At 38.3% G+C, this 21646-nt stretch overlaps 1 protein-coding gene across 3 annotated transcripts in view; it reads left to right on the forward strand.

Moving 5' to 3' along the window:
* Positions 1-21646, forward strand: part of TTC28 (tetratricopeptide repeat domain 28) — a 628165-nt gene that overhangs the window by 309105 nt on the left and 297414 nt on the right. For all 3 annotated transcript variants that reach the window (XM_042910405.1, XM_042910407.1, XM_042910408.1), the window contains 2 exons: positions 10359-10506; positions 20430-20702. In XM_042910405.1, the coding sequence (XP_042766339.1) occupies positions 10359-10506; positions 20430-20702 (421 nt within the window). The remainder of the gene's footprint in view (positions 1-10358; positions 10507-20429; positions 20703-21646) is intronic.

Consider the following 21646-nt stretch of genomic DNA (forward strand, 5'->3'; position numbering starts at 1 on the left):
TCATTTCTGTTAGGCTGCTTTCTGGAAGGAACGCATTCCCATTAATCTGGCATGGTTTACGTATAGCTACATTATGGTAGGTGACATGCCAACTGTTTTTTTTTTTTTTTTTTTTCAATAAGTAGGTGAGAATTCAGTCTTTTTTAATTCCCACATCGTTGGCTTCACTGTTTTTCCACATCCACCATTCTCTCTGTCCACCACTATTTTCTTTCCGTTTTGCTTCTGGTCTTAGCACATTCCCCAGGAGCAGGCTGTGTGTGTGAAGGCACACAAACTCTGTGTTCCAGGATTAATTGAGAATTGGTAGGGTAGGGGCATAGAACTCATGTGAAAGCCAGATGATTTCTTGGAGAATGTTCAGGAAATTCTCTGGTTTTCTTCTTGGCATGATTTTACACCCCTCCTATGCCACACCCATAGAGTGAAGGCACAAGATATGGAAAGTTCAGAACCATTGCTCTAAGGGACCTCAGACTTCTTTCACTGTTTGTTTTTAAAGCTTAGAAGAGAAACTCCAGATGATGGTACACACATTTTATAATCTGACATAAACATTAACATTGGGAGTCCCTCCAACACTAGAAAATGACACCTACTTAGTTATTTAACTCCTGGTTGTCATTTCATCTTTTCTTTAACTTCTTATCAGATTTCTAACTTCTTATTTTTTTAAAAAAAATTTTTTTTTTTTTAACGTTTATTTATTTTTCAGACAGAGAGAGACACACGGCATGAATGGGGGAGGGGCAGAGAGAGAGGGAAACACAGAATCGGAAGCAGGCTCCAGGCTCTGAGTCATCAGCCCAGAGCCCGATGCGGGGCTCGAACCGGCGGACCGAGAGATCGTGACCTGAGCCGAAGTCGGACACTTAACCGACTGAGCCACCCAGGCGCCCCTCTAACTTCTTATTAAAATAGGATTTCCTCGTAATTTTTTTACCTAAACACTTGATACAATTAGTTAAAAATTAATTTTGGGAAATAGCTGATACAATATGAAACAATCAGGACTGAGAGACGATTTCCTTTAGAAATTGATATTAAATGAACCCAGAGCCGATGTTGGGGAGAAAAACAATTCACAGCTGCAGATTTGGTTAGAACATTATGTTTAGGCCATTTGGGCCTCTGACTCTGGGTTGCAAACTCAATAATGGTGTTTGCTAAAATAGCTTCCAATCTCTTGCATGTGCTTTCAGCATATAATCAGGCAGACTAGTAAAAAATAGAAGTGTAGTTTTCTGGAGAGATAGGAATGATTACTCCCAGCTGAGCAGGTAAAACATATTGCTACATGAAGAATGTGTTCTTTGCTGATTCTCAGGGTTTTCTTTATTTTTATTTTTACTTTTAATATAAAGTGTCAGCAGACAGAAGCAAGAGAAAATTCACTTGAAAATGTCAGAAAATAAAAGAAGCCTAGCAAATTGTATTGCAGGTAAAAATCCATTTCAGCCAGCAAACAAACAAGCATTGGCTGAGAAGCTTGCTGATGGCTCCTTTTGTTTCTTGATGATTTAAAGCCTCATGCTTGTAATCTAATTAACATCGAACTGAGTTGCAAGTACAGTGGCCTGTTTGGTTCAATAATAATACATTTATATGAAAGGTTAATGAAATGAATTTTTCCTCCATTCAATTCATTAAAAATTGTTCTACAATCAACGGTTGCTAATGGAATAGAGATTAAATATTCATGTTCATAAATTTTCTGTGTCATTTCTGATTTTCCTTCATTTCTGCCTCCATAGAGTGAATTTTGTGAGCATAAGAGTTCCCAGACAAAAACCTTGATTTAGAGGTTAATTGCACACCATTAATTCTTTTATCAAAGAGGTAGTGTGGAATACTGGAAAGAGAAATAGTTTGGCAGTGGGTCTGTCTCACTTTGTAACTGTGTGATTTGGGGCAAGTTTCATAACCACCAAAAGATTTGGGCAAAAGGTATTATAGGAACTTCTTGCAAGATAGCATAAGGGTTAGTGATAAACTATGGAAAGCACCTAGCCCTGTGCAGGGTACAGGATTAGCAGTTCGACAAATAACCAGAAAAACTGGGGGGAAATAAAACACCTACTTATATGCCGTAGAACTTAATGATGATTTACAGTGGCGGGACTGCTTATAGCAAGGCGGGGCTCTCATTAATTCTAAAATAGGTGTCAGGCTTGGGCCTTACACCTTGTAATTCTCATCAGTGTTATCAGTATAAAGTCTCTGGAAGACTGTTTCATGTTTCTATAGATAGATTTTTTGGTCATCTATTTTCTGCCACCTCTTTCTTCTTTTTCACCTGAGTCGATGGACCTTATTTAAACTGCATATGATGTTTTCCCAAATAATGAATTTACTAGAAAATTGAAGCTTATGCAATCAACTGCCAAAGTGTAGACGTTTTATTTTTTTGTGTGAGAGAGAATGAAAGTGAGCGAGAGGGAGTGGGAATGTACGAGGGGCAGAGGAGAGGGAGAGAGACAATCTTAAGCAGGCTGCCCATGCGGGGCTCCATCTCATGGTCTTGAGGTCATGAGATCGAGATCTGAGCCAAAATCAAGAGTTGGATGCTTAACCAACTGAGCCACCCAGGCACCCCAAAGTGTGAACATTTTTAAAAACACTTATGATTATGAAATTTCCTTCAAATGCATTTCCTACTTTACAGGCTTCTTAAACAGAAGATGCCAAGCATAACTATTTTCCTAGTGACTCAAAGTGATCATTATGATCATTTATTTTTGTTTTATGCCTAATTTTTATCAGTCCCTCACCCACTTCACCAAAGGTGATTTCTGATCAAAAGCTGGTGAATCAGGGGCGCCTGGGTGGCTCAGTTGGTTAAGCGTCTGACTTGGGCTCAGGTCATGATGTCACGGTTTGTGGGTTCTAGCCCCGTGTCAGGCTCTGTGCTGACAAAGCCTGGAGCCTCCCTTCAGATTCTGTGTCTCCCTTTCTCTCTGCCCCTCCCCTGCTCATGCTCCCTCTCTGTCTCTCAAAAATAAGTAATAAAAAAAAAGTTAAAAAAAAAAAGGTGGTGAAGCAGATGAGCCACTTGATTAAACAGCAAATACCAAATAAGAGGAAGGTTAGTGAGAAATTCAGTTCAACTTTTTAAAAAGTAGCTACTTGTGTTTTATATTTCATGTGATATCAGTCAACAGTCATTGTTACAACACTTTGAGGTCATCATTATTATCTTCTCTGTAAGTGGAAATGAAACATGAAGTTTGGTGAAGTTAAATTAAGTGCCCTGGCTAAAGGCACACAGCTTAAAAAGTAATCAGGATAGGATTCCAGAGAGCCTAATGAGTCCTTTCTCTTCCACCACAGGTGCCTTGGGAGTAAGGCACATAGCTCTCGTTCAGAGCTTTAGTTCAGTAGTTATTTGTCTTGTTTAATATCTCCCCTTTCTTTTTTCTTTTTATTTTAGATAGAGCACGAGTGGGGAAAGGGACAGAGGGGGAGAGAGAGAGAATCTTAAGCAGGCAGAGCCCAATGTGAGGCTTGATTCCATGACCCAGAGATGGTGATCTGAGCTGAAATCAAGAGTCGGACGCTCAACCAATAGGCGACCCAGGTGCCCCTAATAGCTCCCCTTTCAACTTTCAGTGTAGATTTGTCTTTGGAGGTCTGTTGCTAGAGGAGGACCTAATTTTAGAACTGCGTTGTCCAATGCAGTAGCTACTAGCCACTTGTAGCTATTTAAATTTAAAGTAATTGAAATGAAATAAAATTTAAACTTTAATTTCTTAGTCACTTTAGGCACATTCCAAGTGCTCACTGGCCAAGTGTGGCTGGCTAGTGGTACCATTATTAGATAGTACAGAGAACAGTTATATTACTGCAAGAAGTTCTAGTATTCTCTCCCTTTGTCTAAGGGAAACTTACACAACAATATACATAACAAAATTAATGTGCATGTATGTATCCATATGGGTATCTATGATGTAAGATGGTGAAAACTAAGTAAGGATATGGGTCCTGTGCCTTCATTTTTATATATCACAGTTTTATGTGATATTGTGTGTAATTTATATTATATAATTTTATGGTCGGTGATGTGTGCATATTTACATTTTGCTCATATGCATATCTTTTAAGTAATAGTCTTTTATTTTCCCATACAAAGCATTCCTGGAGAAGTATATGAAAGTCAAATATATAAAATATTAAGTAGGACAATACTAAACTAGAGATTGACAGGTTCAGTGAGTGGGAAGTGTTCATTCCTAGATAACTAAAAAATAAAATATCAAATCAGGCCTTTCCTTTTTAAGAGTCATTTTTACATAGTCTCTGGTTTTATTCTTTGCCATCACAACAAAACCGTACTTAGTTGTACCGTGTACATCCAGGGATGTGAAAGTTTTTCTGCTTTTGGCACCCTGTAATCATTTTCATTTTTCAACCAGTGGTGTTAAATTATAGATTAATACAGCTGCCTTTTAAAAAGCTAGAATTGGCATTTCTATTTTCCTTATTTCTACTCATTTTTAAATAAAATAGTAAAGGAAAGCTCAGTAAAATAATTACACAATTTATAAACATCGTTGAAAAGGGTGGTGATGATGTAGCAGGTGGTATGATTGGCTAGAAAGTATATCACCATGTTATAGACTTATTTAATCTTGAGAAAATGTAAAAATGTTCAAATTCAAACAGTGAAAGACAGATTAGGAATATTAGAGTATATAACATGAGAAAGTACAGATTAAACTGAAGCAGAATATTTGTGAATGATTGAACTAAGTAATAGATTGTACATGTAAGCAAACACACTTAATTTTGTGTAGCATTATATATTACATGTATTTGTCTATATTTTATGTCCTGAATATACACATGAACCTACATGCATAGTAATTTACCTTATCACTCATTTGAGCTGTGGGAGAGTAGGATGTTATGTTATTACTGAGTTCAGTGATGCTTTAGAATTGGAAACTAGGGGTGCCTGGGTGGCTCAGTCGGTTAAGCATCTGACTTCGGCTCAGGTTGTGATCTCACAGCTCATGAGTTTGAGCCCCACGTCAGGTTCTGTGCTGACAGCTTAGAGCCTGGAGCCTGCTTTGGCTTCTCTGTCTCCCTGTCTCTCTGCCCCTCCCCTGCTCACACTCTGTCTCTCTCGCTCTCTCTCTTTCAAAAATAAATAAACATTAAAGAAAAGAAAATAAAAGAAAAAAATAGAATTGGAAACCAGAAATGGAATGTTGGAAGTAAAGGCTTACGGTCAAACTCCAGGGGTGCTTGAGGGGTGAATAACTTATTGTTTCCCATGTTTAGTTTTTGAGTATTTGTACTTTAACCCTGTTTTAGTCCATCTGGACTGCTATAACAAAATACCATAGGCTGGGTGGCTTAAACAACAAACATTTATTGCTTGCTTGGAAGTCCAAGATCAAGGTGACGGCAGGTGTCCAGTAAGGGCCTACTTCCTGGTTAATAGCTTGCCGTTTCCTTGCTGTGTTCTTAAATGGCAGAAGGGGTACCGAGCTCTGGGATCTCTTTTATAAGGATGCTTGCTAATCACGTTCATGGGGGGCTCCACTCACATGACCTAATCACTTCCCTAAAACTCCACCTCCAAATATCATCACCATGGGGATTAGGTTTCAACATAGCAATATGGAGGGACACAAACATTCAGTCCATTGCAAACTCTCTGAGATGAGAGGAATGGCCACATAATAAAAAAGCAAGTATCAACAGTTTTAAAAACAGGGCATAAAGACTTTGGTCATTAGTTACATTTTTTTCATTATTGCTAAAATATTACAAGCCCTTACTATTAGTAAGTGGTTACTGAAGGTAGCGGTCAAGATATTTAGAGCTTTTCATATTCTTCCTCTCTAGACTGTGCATCGCTTGAAGGTAGGAGCCCTGACTGCTTCTTTGTATTTGTGGTACACATCACAGTGCCTAATGCTATATATTTTTAGGGAATTTAATGGAAGGAAGGAAGCATGGAAACTTATTCTGGTAACCCAACTGTATTTTTATTATTTGTGAGATCATTTAGTGGCATGTGTGGACTGATCATTGAGGGTTCTTTGTGATGAACAACAAGAAATGAATGAGTGCCAGCACTTGAAACTCTAGGCATCCCACTTTTAGTCCCGTGTGTTCACCAACTCCCTCCAAATTTCTCTTCTTAGCTAAAGCTTCAGGTTAAAACCATTGTTCTCAGGTATAGGTGCTCTCGGTAGTGAATCCACATTGCCCTTCCTTTTCCATCTGCTGCATTGCCCTTCCTTTTCCATCTGCTGGCCAGAATGTGGTGTATGTGAGGGGGTTGTTGAGACATCAAGTGTTCGACCTGGCTTCCTGGGCCTCACCTTCCCTCGCTGCTGCCCATATACTGTCTCTACTCAATCTCAAATGATAAAAATTTGCCCCTTTCCCAGATGAAGCAGCTTCCTGTGAAATCTGTGATGGTAAGAGAAAAAGCAGTAGCAGGGACCAGTAGGGAAGAAGCAGATGGGCTACAGCAGATCACATGAGTTTTCTTGAAGCTGTGGGAAATCCTGTGGATCTCAGCACATCTTGACCTTTGCTTTGAAAAAGACTGGCATAGGATCCTGTGGGTGGCTGCTACATCTCCCAAGACCTGATAATACTAATTTGTTTTAGTCAGGTGGTTCAAATTTTGTCTGGGAGCAGTGGGTTCCCAGTTGCAGACAGTCTTTTAGGGAACAAGGAGAGAAGTGAATGAAGCATTGATAGGAATTGAGTGATATTGAACAATAAAATATTTAAAATATTTACTGGACTCCCCTTATATTCTGTTGGTCTGTATATGTGTTCTTTTTGTCGTTCTTTTCTCATTAACTAATAATCAGAATAGCTAATTTTATTGTGTACTTACTCTGTGTCAGGCACACTGCGAAATTCTTTTTATTCAATCACAGTAACCCACAGTCTATCTTATCATCATCAAGTGAACTCCATAGTAGCATTTCTCTCACAAAGGTATAGAGAACTAATTTTTATTCAGCAGCGATTTGTACATACAATGAATATATGAACATATGTACATGCAATGAATATCTTATAGAAAAAAGTTGGGGGAGTCCAAATCTATGAGTTTGGACTAATTGTGCTTATGTCTTGACAGGGATACAACTTTTAAGCTTTTCACTGAGGAAATCTTATAAAGTTGAGTTGGGGATTCTGGAGGGGCATAAGAGAGACCTTTAAGTCTTCTCTCTTACATCTCTTTTCGAAACCTTCTAAAGAAAAGAAGCCAGGTTGTGGGCAGTATGGCCAAGTCATACTTTTTCTCATCTTATTTTTGAGTGCCCTAAGAAAACAAAACATGCATACTCTTCTTTTTTGTAACTACTGTGTAAAACTTGAGACCATAACTTACATTTAACACTGGACTTTGCTTACCTACACAGAATAGATAAATGATTTCATTGTCTGACAGGGAAATCGGTTGTTCTTTCGGTGAAGTAATGAATGATAATGTTTTGTTTTAAATATACAAGAAGTTATCAGAATTCATCAAGACTACTATAGGATTTTTGTGTGTTTTTCTCCCCCCAACTTCACTGAAATAACAGCACTATGAGTTTAAGGTATACAAAGCATGATTTGATTTACATGTATTGTAACTGTAATTGAAATGATTACCATAATAGATTTTTGTTTCTTAAACTATATACCTGAAATCAATAACCACAGAGATTTTTATCTCTTTCCATGAATAATTATAATTTACAGGTATTTGGCATATATACATGTATATATATTATATAAATAAGTATACTTATTTTAGTTTACATTTTCTACAAATGCTGCATTAAAGCTAAAACTATAGCTGTTTTTATTTGGAATATTCATTGCATGTACATATATTCATATATTCATTGCATGTACAAATAGCTGCTGAATAAAAATTAGTTCTCTACACTTTTGTGACAGAAATGCCACTATGGAGTTCACTTGATGATGATAAGACATAGACTGTGGGTTACTGTGATTGAATAAAAAGAATTTCACACAGTGTACCTAACACAGAGAAAGTACACAATAAAATTAACTATTCTGATTATTAGTTAATGAGAAAAGAACGACAAAAAGAATACATAATTACAGACCAACAATGTAAGGGGAGTCCAATAAATATTTTAAATATTTTATTATTCAATATAATATTATTCAATTCCTATATGTTATATATTGCCTCTTGGATTCTAGAAATCACCTAAAATGTGACGTGCAAAGTGTAGTGAAAAATATCTATAAACACATTAAAGATTAAAACAGTGGCTGAGTCCATTGAAAGGAAATGATCTTATGAATTAGTAATGAAGGTGCATTTACAGGTTATTGTCATACTAGGGTCTGAGTTTTAACAGCTGCTGGTAGTTTAAACTAATAGGACTCTGAATAGCCCATAATTGAGGATTCATTCTGTTTATGGATTGTTTCTTAATAGAAACACTTAATAGTATTACCTGTCTTAAATTACTTCAAAGAGTAGTTATAAAAATGAAATAAGGTAAGTACATATGTTTTATAAACATGATAAGTGCGAAAGATCTCAGTGTGTATGTAATATACAAAATTATAAAATTATTAAGTTTATTGAGTGATAGTTTTAGGAGTTGTTTGAAGCTTCATTTAGATCCCATGAATATAATTAGTGACAATTTCAAAGTGTATTGGACTGAAAGAGTTAAATTTGTGTTACAAACATCTAATATTAGAAGAGTATTTAAGTTAAATAGGAGGCCAGGTATTTTAGAAACAGATGCCATATAGGCCATGAATATGTTAATGTCATTTAGAACATGTTTTTAAGTTTATTTATTTTGAGAGAGAAAAAGAGAAAACGCAAGTTGGGGAGGGGCAGAGAAAGAGGGAGAGAAAAAGAATCCCGAGCGGGCTCCACACTGTCAGCACAGAGCCCGATACGAGGCTTGAACTCACGAACTGTGAGATTGTGACCTGAGCCGAAGTTGGATACTTAACTGACTGAGCCACCGAGGTGCCCTAATTTTTTTTTTTAAATGTTTTTATTAATTTTTGAGTGAGAGCATGAGTAGGGGAGGGGCCAAGAGAGAGGAGGACAGAGGATCTGAAGCAGGCTCTGTGACCTGAGCCGAAATCAGACACTCAACTGACTGAGTCCCCTAGGTGAGCCATTAATGTCATTTTTATGTATCATTTAATCAGGTACAAGGTCCTTACCTGGTTATATACTAGTAACATTTTGCTCCTTTCTTCTTTTGACTCTGTGTGCTTGAAAACAAACTGCATGTTCTTAAGACTATTCTAAAATTTAAATATTTTATTAATTTTCTGGCCCTTTTTGCAATTAGCTGGAAGGAAGGATGTTTTCTTCTAATCAGAACTGATAATACTAGTTTTTCAAACTAATCCAATTAAAGAACACAAAGGCCAGTAATCTTATTTTGTTTCTAAGCAAAGCATACATAGATAACAGCTTTTAAATACTATGTCTGAAACACCACATGAAATGTAGCTATATTAAAGCACTCATTATTAAAATTATCTTAATAACCATCACACATTGATTTTTCCCTTTAATTATAGAAAAGAGGAAAATTTGAAATAATCAGAATTTGAGTGTCTCTCATTTATCTTGCTCTGTACCAGACACTTTGGTGAGATATAAAAAAATTTCCAAATACCTTGACTTTGAGGAGCTTAAAGGCGGGCTAAAATATATTTTAAAAATTATCAAAAAAACATTAAAAGGGATTTGTAAATAAATGCCAAAGAATGTGATAAAATTAATAAATGTTCTAGAAGTGACAAGAGTGAAAGTTTAAAAAATTTTTTAAGTTTTCAAAATTTATTTCAGTGATCTCTACACCCCACGTGGGGCTTGAACTTATGACCCCAAGATCAAGAGTTGCATGCTGTGGGTGCCTGAGTGGCTCAGTCGGCTAAGTGTCCGACTTTGGCTCAGGTCATGATCTCACGGTTTGTGGGTTCGAGCCTTCAGATTCTGTTTCCCTCTCTGTCTGGTCCTTTCCCATTCAGCCTTGCTCAAGTGCATGTGCGCACTCTATTTCTCTCTCTCTCTCAAAAAGAAATAAACATAAAAAAAAACTTTGTTAAAAAAAAAAGAGTTGCATGCTCTTCCACCTGAGCCAGCCAGAAGCCCCAAAGAGTGAAAGTTTTAATATCATTTCCTTGAAAGAAGTATGCTAACATTTTATTATGCTGGAAGAAATCAGAATTGATTTCAAACTATTTACTAGGTTTTGAACCAAGATGATGTCAGTTTTAGGTCTGCTGACCGGTTTTTCTAATAATCACCATCAGCCTTCTTGGAGCATAGTATATAAGTAAAACGCGCATTATCTTTTCTTTCTTCCCAGGCATACTTCCGACAGGGTGTTGCCCTCCAGTACCTCGGACGTCATGCCGATGCCCTGGCAGCCTTTGCATCTGGACTGGCTCAGGACCCCAAGAGTCTCCAGCTTCTGGTGGGGATGGTAGAAGCGGCCATGAAATCTCCCATGAGAGGTAAATATGATGAAAGTGTTTGGTCTGACACTAATTTAACTGATTTAAGGACATTCCTAGCCTTTGAAGACTTTGGACATTGAGAATTGGTAGGTTATTGCTGTGGCCAAGATTGGACATTTTACACAAAGGAAGATCAGGAATCACTGTCCATGGCTGGTGTTAATGAGGCAGAACAGGATGGTGGTAAGAACACTGGTGCAGAAGCTTATGGACCTGGATTATATTTTCAAATTTTTCATAAACTAACTTTATGACTAGGGTGAATGAATGAACTTTTCTGGATTTCAGGGTTATCCAAAGAATACTTTTTTAAAAATAGTTCTGAGATTCCGTACCTCTAAATCACAACACCTCTAGTAGTAAATTGATTTGCTCAGTTGGACCAATATGCCATCTAGAAATAAATGAGAGAAGATATTAGATATTCTAACATTGTGTAAAAGGAAATAATGGATCTAACTGTAGGCTATGTCTAACGTTTTTCAGAGGAACATGAAAAAACCATGTTGAATTAAAAAGAAAGAGAAGAGACAGACACTAGTTTACATGGTTTTCTCCTGTTGTTACTTCTGTTTTATACCAATTGGTATTCTGGAAAAACAGTGGATTGGAACTAGTATCAAAGGTTGGAGGAGTTCTGAGGCCCCAAACTGATTGACTTCACTCTGAGAAACATGGATTTTTGCTGAATGAGCTCTTGGACAGATTAGGCTGAAAGGGTACACCAATAGTCATCTTTGCAGTGATGGATACACTGAGGCAGATTGGTGGCAAATAGTAGACAGCGAATAATATTCCATATTAGATTATGTCAAACAGAACTTTATTTTGTCTCTGAAATGGTACGTTTCTGAATGAACCTAAAATTTTTGATGGCAGTATCATTAGACATCTAGTTTCAAAAATGTTTGTGGCATTATGTAGTTTTAATATACTGGCTCATACACTATTTGGCTCAAAATAAAAGCTAAGTAAAAGTTTGATGAACTAAATGGTACTCCGTCTCTGGGCAATTCATAGCTATAAAAAATGTTTTCCTGAAAGTTGAATATTTCATGTTTTAGAAAAAAAGTGATAAGGAAATCTCTCCTCATGTGATTTTATAACCTCATACAAAGCTGAGTCTTAGCTTGTAGGAACCTAATGGCTTCTCCCACTGGGGGACCTGCTGTTAATAAACTCTGACTTAGAACAGATGCGCTTTGGAGCTCCAGGGCTTGGGGCGGGTGGGGGAAGTGGACAACAACAACAAAAATCAATCTGTCTCTCCTTGCCATTTTCTGGCATTTTCTCATTCTCTCCCTACATCCTTCTGCAAGTAATTTACATGGAATATATATATATACATATATATATATATATATGTATATATATATAGTTCTTGAAGATATCACTTCTTTATTCTGAGGTGTTTCTGCTGCTGCCTTAGAATATTGGAGTGAATGTGTTGAGATCAGCAGAATCATACTTACCATTTTGCCTTTGAAGCAATTTGTTTAGATAAATGTAAGAAAACCTTCCTGCACTTCGAGAAAGAGTTCAGTGCTGCTGTCCTGTCCCCCTTAGGGTTTTCTGTGCTGCATTCTCTCCTATCTTATACCGAATGACCTAAGGCTGACCCTGGAGAAAGCCGCATCTTACAGGTGCCTGGAGCGCTTCAGTATTTTCTTCTCTTTCCTTAAGGCGATTTGATTTATCTCATTTATTTTTAGCATTGCCTTTACCCCTGTACCTATTCCAGGTGGGCTTCTCTTATCAACATTTTATAGAGGCTGTTCCTTGGCACGGTGTTGTTCTGTGCATCATTTCACATCTTAATGACCTCTCTTTTTGTCATATGGTTGCAATTCACAAAATCTGTCATCATTTGCTGCCCATTTTTTACCCACTGTTTATTTTAGCCTCCTGCAGCTTTCTGAGTTCCTGCCATTGTTGTGTATCTGTGCAGTTTGGGTCACTTTACATAGAGGTCTGATCTGTTACATCGTTTTTCTGGTTTTGGTTTTCTTCTTTTACAATTCTTAAGTGCAAAAGAGAAAGCTCCCTAGTCCAGGTGCTTCTATAAGGAAACAAAACTCTAGTGGTGTGCATAGCATCCCTGTGGTTTGGTCTTTTGGGGAAGTTTCAAGATTTCTTTTTTTTTTTTTAAGTTTATTTTTATTTTGAAAGAGAGAGAGAGGGAGAGAGAGCACGTGCAGGGGAGGGGCAGGGAGAGAGGGAGAGAGTGAGCATCTCAAGCAGGGGCTCCAACCCAGGAACTGTGAGATCATGACCTGAGCTGAAACCAAGAGTCGGACACTCAATCAACTGAACCACCCAGGTGCCCTAAGATTTCATTATTTTTAAAGGTAGGGCCAATCTACGTTAATATGCCCTGTTCCCACATAAATATGTTCTATTTATCCATATCGAAACTTACTTGATTTTTTTATAGTGTTGCTGATACTGCTAACTGAATTCATAAGTCTATTTTACTTTATTTTTATGATTTCACTCATGTTCACCAACCAAGAGATCAGTTAAACTACTTCTCCTGTGGATATATTTACATCCTTATATATAATGTATTTCCTTAAATCATTAATGAAAATGTAAAAATAAGCATAAATATAAAATGATACTCTTTTTCATGACTTCTCAAGTTATCCTTTCACTATTTTCTCTTTCTCCTTTTGAGATAGTCTGTCAGCAATCTCAGCACATTGTATCTTATAAATGCTTATGCAAATTTGGATGGGATAGGACAGTGCTATTGCCACCCAAATTCAATAATATAATTACAAAGTGAGATTGAGTTTACCTTTATTTGTTCCTCTAAAGACGCCAGGGCTGCTTCTTGCTGAGGGTTCTCTTGTGTATATTTTCTCTCCTCCCGTTAATTTGGTAATCTAAAGACTATTACATTTATGGGCTATCACCTGTCGTGGTGTTTCTACCAGCTCCAGAGGATCCAGGGAAGCTAATTTAAGGAGTGCTGGTGGAAAATGGCTGTTGAATGTATAAGCTTTTCTCTGAGGGTCAAGTTGGGGCTCACCTTTTATTTGCCTAATTGCCACCCCCCCTTGGTGAGCTCTTTCCCTCTGATTTTCTTTTAGGTGGCAGTCACTTCACAGGAGGCCTGTTTTCTGAAATGTTATGTTAAAAAAAAAAAGACTGGAACCGAATCCCAGTGCTGCCCTTTGCTATTTCATTGACTGAGCAAGGTTGCTTCCTTTTTCTACACCTCAGTCCTTACCCGTAAGAGGGAAATGACAATATACACCTCCTGATGTTGTTTTGAGAATCCAGCACCAGAAAGCGTAAGTTGGTCCTTGCAGGCCACCTTCCCCTCTTCAGTGCGATGTGCTCCTCGCTGAGGAGTGCACGTAGCAGCAGTAGTAAGCCTGCTCTTGGATTTTTGACAGGCACGGCGTTGTGTGGAATGAACACTGTGCTACTGTATGTGGTCCTCTTGCTGAGCACTCACTGGAAAATTTGGTCTCAGGCCTCAGTGTCAGGAAGAGTGTATTTCTCCCGAGTAGGTATATTTTTATTTAAAAGATCTGGGAATTTATGTAAAAGATCCGGGTGGCTTAGTGGGTTCAGCTCAGGTCATTCATGATCTCGCGGTCCGTGAGTTCAGGCCCCATGTAGGGCTCTGTGCTGACAGCTCAGAGCCCGGAGCCTGCTTTGGATCCTGTGTCTCCCTCTCTCTCTGCCACTCCCTCACTCACGCAGGTGTTCCCTCTCTCTCTAAAAAATAAGTAAACATTAAATAAATTTTTTTTGAAGGTCTAGGAATTTTATTTTATTTTTATTTTTTATCCCAAAATTATTCCTTTTGTAATTTTTTTTTATTTTTTAAATTTACATCCAAGTTAGTTAGCATGTAGTGCAACAATGATTTCAGGAGTGGATTCCTTGGTGCCCCTTACCCATTTAGCCCATCCCCCCTCCCACAACCCCTCCAGGAACCCTGTTTGTTCTCCTTATTTAAGAGTCTCTTATGTTTTGTCCCCCTCCCTGTTTTTATATTCTTTTTGCTTCCCTTCCCTTGTGTTCTGTCTTAAAGTCCTCATGAGTGAAGTCATATGATATTTGTCTTTCTGACTAATTTCGCTTAGTATAATACTCTCTAGTTCCATCCACGTAGTTGCAAATGGCAAGATTTCATTCTTTTTGATTGCTGAGTAATACTCCATTGTATATATATATATATATATATATATATATATATATATATATATATAAAGGTCTAGGAATTTTAAAAGTGATCCCTGCTCCTTTTGCTTTGTCCTCTATGAAGCATAGAGCCCAGTGTCCTGGCCACCTTAAGGAACTGGGCCAGGTCTTACAGTCGGCCTGTCTGTATGCTGAGTTTTATTGCCTTTTCTTGACTTTCTACCCATTCTGACTTCTGTGTTCTCTACCTTTATTTCTGTGGAAGGCCTCTGAATCCTTTTAGAAACCTTATACAGACAAACTTGGGAAAGTGTGACAAAGCGCTTAGACAAAGTACTGAACATGTCAGTTGTTTTTCTTTTCTTTCCTTTTGTTTTCTTGAGGAGGGTTAAGTTTGACTCTTTGTATAAACCAAAAGTTTTCTAATTGTGGTACAATATATATAACATAAAATTGTCCAATTTTAACCATTTTTAATGATACAATTCAGTGGCATTATGTCCTTTATAGGGTTATGCCATCATCACCACCATCCAGAACTTTTTCATCTTCCTACGTTGATACTCTGTCCCCATTAAATAGTAACTCCCTACTCCCCCTCTTCTCGGCTTGGGGCATCTACCATGCTGTTTTTAGTCCTGCATTTAACTACTCTGGATTCCTCCTGTAAGTGGAATCATACAATAGCTGTCCTTTTGTGACAAGCCCAGCAGTCTTTAGTTTCCTTTTTAAGGAATTACCCTAAGGAAAGATGAAAATTAAAATTAAGTGCATGTTATGAGCCTTACCTCTAAATTTTGTTTTTTGGGAATACTTTACCCTCATCATACTTTGCTTACTTTCTTACCTTTCGATAGTTGCTGTTCTCTCTTTGGGTCACTGTTTTGGAGTGAAATTTATCCCTTGTTCTCCATTTCTTTTGTCGTTGAAAATTCAGGACTTTGCTTCTAACTGGTTTTTTTGGCTTTTATCTCTTCTAAACCAGTCCATGCTTTGTTTTTCTCCCAGAATGAACTTTCTAAAATGTAAGTCTGATCGGTCGTTCTTTTATTCATAATTCTGTTTTCTCCATTGCTTACAGGATAGAGGCCACAGCCTCCTTAGTAGCAGAGATCTTTCCTCTCTTTCATTCTCATCTCCAAGACATCCTCAACTAAAACAACCTGCAGTTCCTGAAAAACAGTTTCTTATATCTTCAATTTCTTTTTTTTAAATTCTTTTATATGTTTGTTTATTTTTGAGAAAGAGAGAGAGAGAGAGCAGGGGAGGGGCAGAGAGAGAGGGAGACACAGATCTGAAGCAGGCTCCAGGCTCTGAGCTGTCAGCACAGAGCCCGAGCGGGGCTCGAACTCCCGAACCGTGAGATCATGACCTGAGCCGAAGTTGGACACTTAACTGACTGAGCCACCCAGGCACCCCCTTATATCTTCAATTTCTAATAAGAGGTCCCTTCCTGTGGAAAGAATTCCCAGACCTACGTGGGTAGGGTTAGCACTTTTCTCCTTTGGGAAAGGAGAATGCCAAGAATTCTGGCTCAAGAGTTGTATCATTATTTTATGTTACTAAGAAAATGTTGATGTTTAAATGATGACACAATTCTTGTCATTTAACTTTTTATTTTATATAAACTGAAAGAGCTCTGTTGGAACCCTTTAGACACAGAAGTGGCATACCACTGTGAGGCACTATCATGTTCAGAGACATTAAATCCCAAATCCAGAGATGTTGATATGTGAATAAATGTGTATCTCAGAACTGATGAAATATAGTATCTCTCTTAGCCAAATGTGATTGTTATTAATGGTCTCTACTACATTCCTAAAAGCTCTTCACATGTCAGGAAATGTGACTGTGTTCATCTTAAATTCTTAAAGGCTGTGCATTTAGAAAGCACATAACTGGTGTTCAATGAATGTTGTAGAGGACCTCTACATTCTTATGGAGTTGGCTTAATATTGGCTATTTCATATATCATGCATAGTTTCTAGAAGGAAAAACATCCTAACAGCTGCCAAATCTTTGTTTAACCTAGCCTGATAAAATCACAAAATTAGTCCCTTTACTAAGAGTCTGCGTTTACTCTAGAATAGGAATTAGAATAATAGAATAGTAGAGTTGGAAAGAATCTCAGAGACAACTAATCTAGCCTGTACTTTTTATACATCAGGAAAACTTGTCCTACCACTTTTATTTATCAAAAGCATGCACGCCTGTTAATTAGAACTTCTGACTAGTGAGTGTGGGCCAAGGGGACATAATTACCTCCAAAAGCAGAGAAATTTGACATTAAAAATGTTAAATTTACATAAAGTGAAATGGACTTTTGTGTATATATCTGTGCACATGCATAGATGTACACACATGTATATATTTATGCATACAGGTACATAATATGTATAGACATATACATATCTATCACATGTATAGATTTATGTAACCGTCACCAGAATCGCAATCTGTACATTTGACACAGTGAGACCGAGGCTGTGTGGCTTTGAAATCCAGGTCTCTTTATTCTTCACTAAGTGTTTCCTCCATTATTTCATATTTGCTTCCTTCCTCGTAAAATAGTCTCTGGTCCATTCAAGCTGGACTCTTCATCATTCTCTATCATTCCATGTACCTATCTTCTTCTGGGACCTTTCTTTAGGATAAAACTTCTACTTAAAATACCCTCTACTCTCAGAAAAAAAACAAAGACTTGTTTAAGTCCTACCTACTCTTTCTTCACTTAATCAAGTTATACTTCCATGAAGCTTTCTGATTACCCTTAATAGTCGCTCCCTTTTCTAAACTCTTGTAACATATACTGTATATGAGCTTGCATTTAATTTATCTTTTAATGTATTTACATTCTCCTTCCTATATACTGCAAATGGAGATTTTATCTTTTACCTCTTGTACCTCCAACTTCATTTTTATTTACTGAACATTTGTAGAATTGAAGATTTCTTTTTTTTTTTTGGCGGGGGTAATCTTCCAGGTATTTCCCTCAGTCCTCCGACTGTGGCAATGTTCTGTCTTCTTTATACCATTCTGTAGTTTTAGCGGCTCAATTAGAAGGCTCCTCTTTTGACCTTGGCCATGGCTGCCATGTTTAAAATAAAAATCACCAGCTGAAGCATGGTGTCTTTGCAGGCCATTAGTCATTTTGGGCTCTCTGTGTCTGAACCCTCTTGCTGTGTTTTGGCAATTCCCTATGTTATACTTCTGCCTACCGCCTTCCTTCCACAGTAAAAGCTGAGAATATCAGATCCTAATTTTCCCATCCTCCTGTGAAGCTAGGACCCACCTGTGAATCAGGAGCTAAAGGTTCAAAGAAGAAAGGGTAGCACAGAATTTGTTCTGGTCGTGTTGGTTGGCAGTCGTGACATCTGTTTTCTAAGGGTGGCATGGAGTAGTGATGGAGGCAGCCGTGGAACCTGTGGTCTCCTGTGTTGAGTTGCAACATTCATGTTGTTTTCACTGTGGAGCTTTTGTGGCATGATTTTGACTGTGGGTCTGGAGGCCTGATTTTTCACGTTTGGCAATAGCTCCTCTGTGCATTTCTTTTCTACTTATAACCAGCCAAGACTGGTTTCTTTTGTCAACAACTAAGAATTTTGCCTGGTATGGTGTCATACAGCCTGGACGTAGAGGCCTACAATGGGTTCTTGTCTTGGCTCTGTCCCAAAATGTCTGACCTTGGATGAATCACTTAAATATTTAGATTCATCATTTTTAAAATGGGTATTTTCAAGGTCTTTTCATCTCTAAGTTCTATTATTTTTGCTTCTGCTAATTGACTGGTGGGACGCTAATGTGATCATCATTGGCTGCCAAACCCATCAGCGGGTACCACCAAATTCTGTTCACATTTATTTCAGTATGGTACTGGTCTTTTCTATTCCAGTAATTCCTGGGTTCTTGTGCCTGTATTTAACCCTATTGGTTAGCTAGTGTTTACTGGTACTGTGCACGCTTGCATCTTGACAGGTGTAAAAATGTTCTTTGTTCTCTGTTTAGTGATCTGATTGAAGGGGAAAAATGCTTTAGGCACCAGTAGGTTTCGAGGTTTCTGTGGTAATGTTGATTCAGACGAGAGCTCCTTAGTGTAGAGCTGAAATTCAAAGTCATAAATTGTAAAAATTACATTTTAATGCAGTACTGTTGGCTGAGAGATTCAAGATTTAAAGAGACCAGCCTTTTAATAGTTTTTTACATGTGCACACTGGAACAACTAATGTGAAATAGTTTTTCAGGAAAGCTAACAAATGCGTTCTAAGTGCCACATCAGTGTAGGGTTATAGCCATTGGCTCTGCAATTGTCTTTTGAAAAAATGGGAGAAGAGGGAGAAGGCACTTAGAGGTCATCCACATTCAAACCTAGCTTCAGAAGGAAAGAATCTTTTCGTGGCTTTCTGACCCCTAGTCTCTGTCCTTTCCAGACACCACATGAAAATAAAATGCGATTAACATTAATTTTGTTTTCTGTCTTATCTTAGCAAATGCACATGATTTTATGGTTTCATTTGTCACCACGGCAAAAACTGATAATACTTTAAAATTTGTTTTCTTTTATGTTTTATTTATTTTTGAGAGAGAGGGAGAGAGAGAGGCAGAATACAAGCAGGGGAGGGGCAGAGAGAAAGAGGGAGACATAGGATCCGAAGCAGGCTCCAGGCTCTGAGCTGTTAGCTTAGAGACCAACATGGGCCTTGAAGTCATGAACTGTGAAGATCATGACCTGAACTGAAGTCAGATGCTCAGCCGACTGGACCACCCAGGAGCCCTAATACTTTTTTATTTGGTCATACTCGTCTTAGAAGCAGCAGTGGACACTGGGCTGCAGTGAGAATGATGGAGATTTTGTTGGGAGAGCGTCTTTTATTGCATCATCTAGAGAAAAGGTGGATGGAGTTTTATTAATCAGACATTCAGATTCAGATTGCACAAACATTTATTGAATGCCAGATGGGTTAGGGACTATCACCTATGCGGCAATGGTGTGGCAATGGTAAGTTTTCAAGTTAGTGCCCACATTGTGCCAATTGCTGTGGAATTACTATAAACCTTTAAACACTCCTACAGCGGTCTTCAGATTTAGCCAGGGAAATGTCTTAAAAATTAACACACATGGAACAAGTCTAAAATAGTTAGGGGTCAAACTCTGCAATATTAACTCTAAAAATGCGGCAGAAGTTTAGATACAGAGTAATGTGGGCTGGAGGGCCTGAGAATACCACGTGGTAGAGTCAGAACTTGAGGGGTGTGCTTGTAAGATTTTTTTTAAGTTTATTTATTTATTTAATAAATAAGAGCATGTGTGACTAGGGGAGGGGCAGAGAGAGAGGGAGACAGAGAATCCTGATGGAGGGCTCAGACTCATGAACCGTGAGATCATGACCTGAGCTGAAGCAGACCCTTAATTGACTGAGCCACCCAGGTGCCCCGTGCTTATAAGATTTTGAGAGGACAGCAGGACAGAGGAGGGAGAACTGTTCAGGGAAAGTGGCACATCATATTCAAAGAAAGAGTGGAAGGGAAGGTGAGTGTGGTATATGCATGTGCAGTGGAGAGAAGGAAATTACCGGACTAAGATTGGGGTTACCGAGTCCTATGTATAAGCAGACACTGAGGGTAGTGCTAGAGTAAAGGTTGAAGAGTTTGTACTCGAAATAGCCCATAAAAAGGTATGACAAACAAATGTTTTAAAGCATATTACAAAAGATTGTTTTGTATATCATCCTACATTCTCCTTTCCATTTTTTTTTCCCCAGACTCCCTCGAGCCCACTTATCAGCAGCTTCAGAAAATGAAACTGGACAAGAGCCCCTTTGTGGTCGTATCTGTGGTTGGGCAGGAACTCCTGACAGCTGGCCATCATGGCGCCTCTGTGGTTGTCTTAGAAGCTGCTCTCAAGATTGGCACCTGCAGCCTCAAACTGAGAGGTTCGGTTTTCTCTGCCCTGAGCAGTGCTTACTGGTCTCTTGGAAACACAGAGAAGAGTACTGGATACATGCAGCAGGACTTGGATGTAGCCAAGACCTTAGGTAGGGTATGCTTCTGTCTTTTATTTCAGTACAGAAAGGAAATAAAGAAAACTGATTAGCCTGACATGGATAGGGATACCACATGCAATGAAAAGTGAGTGCGTCTCTAGAACATTCTGTGTTTTAGAGTGCTTAGGTCTCCAGCGCTTTTCTTATAACAAGATACCAAGGCTTCCCAAAGGCCAAGATATGTGGATTAACATATTCATTGCCCTCTTCAGAGATTTGGGCTCACAGATTTAATATCCCAAATGATAGTATTGATGGGTGAATCTTTCATCTTAATTTTAATTTTTGCCTCCCTTAGGAGGCGTCAGCATTTTGTCAGAGGCAGTAGTACAGTGCACTGGTTAGGAGTGGGGCCTCTGGAGCCAGACTGCTGAGTTTAGCACCTTGGCTCTGCCGCTTACTAGCCATATGACCTTCTGCAAGTTGCCTCAGCTGTCTGTGCTACCATTTCCTCATTTGTAAAATGCATGTGGCTTATGATTACGGTTGTTGTCACAGCGATTATTCAGTGACTTGCAGGGTTGCAGTAAGAGCAGAGACACGGTAATTCTGCCATCAGCATACTTGCAAAGAAGCAACACATCGTAGTAGGTTTGTAGTTAAATCACTGAATCAACAAGCTGATGGTTGTTCAGATCCAGAGGTCATTAGCAGAGCATTGAGCTGACTCCTAACAGCTGGTTTGTGTCAAGTTCTTTATCCTCTCATTTCTAGGACCCCTACATCCCTGACTGTAGTTGTATGTTATAACAACAGTTACTGTCCAGAGATTCGAGTTCTAGGACCATAACTTACTACATAGAGTCTTGGAGAAGAAGCAAGTACTTTTCTAAAAGAAGGGAAGTGAAATCTTAGCTAGTAAATCTATGGTTCTTAAATTAATATGGGCATTACAAATTATAATTAACACTATAACTTAGAGAAATTTTATCTTT

This window comes from Panthera leo, chromosome D3, assembly GCF_018350215.1.
Source record: "Panthera leo isolate Ple1 chromosome D3, P.leo_Ple1_pat1.1, whole genome shotgun sequence".
In the NCBI taxonomy this organism is placed as follows: domain Eukaryota; kingdom Metazoa; phylum Chordata; class Mammalia; order Carnivora; family Felidae; genus Panthera; species Panthera leo.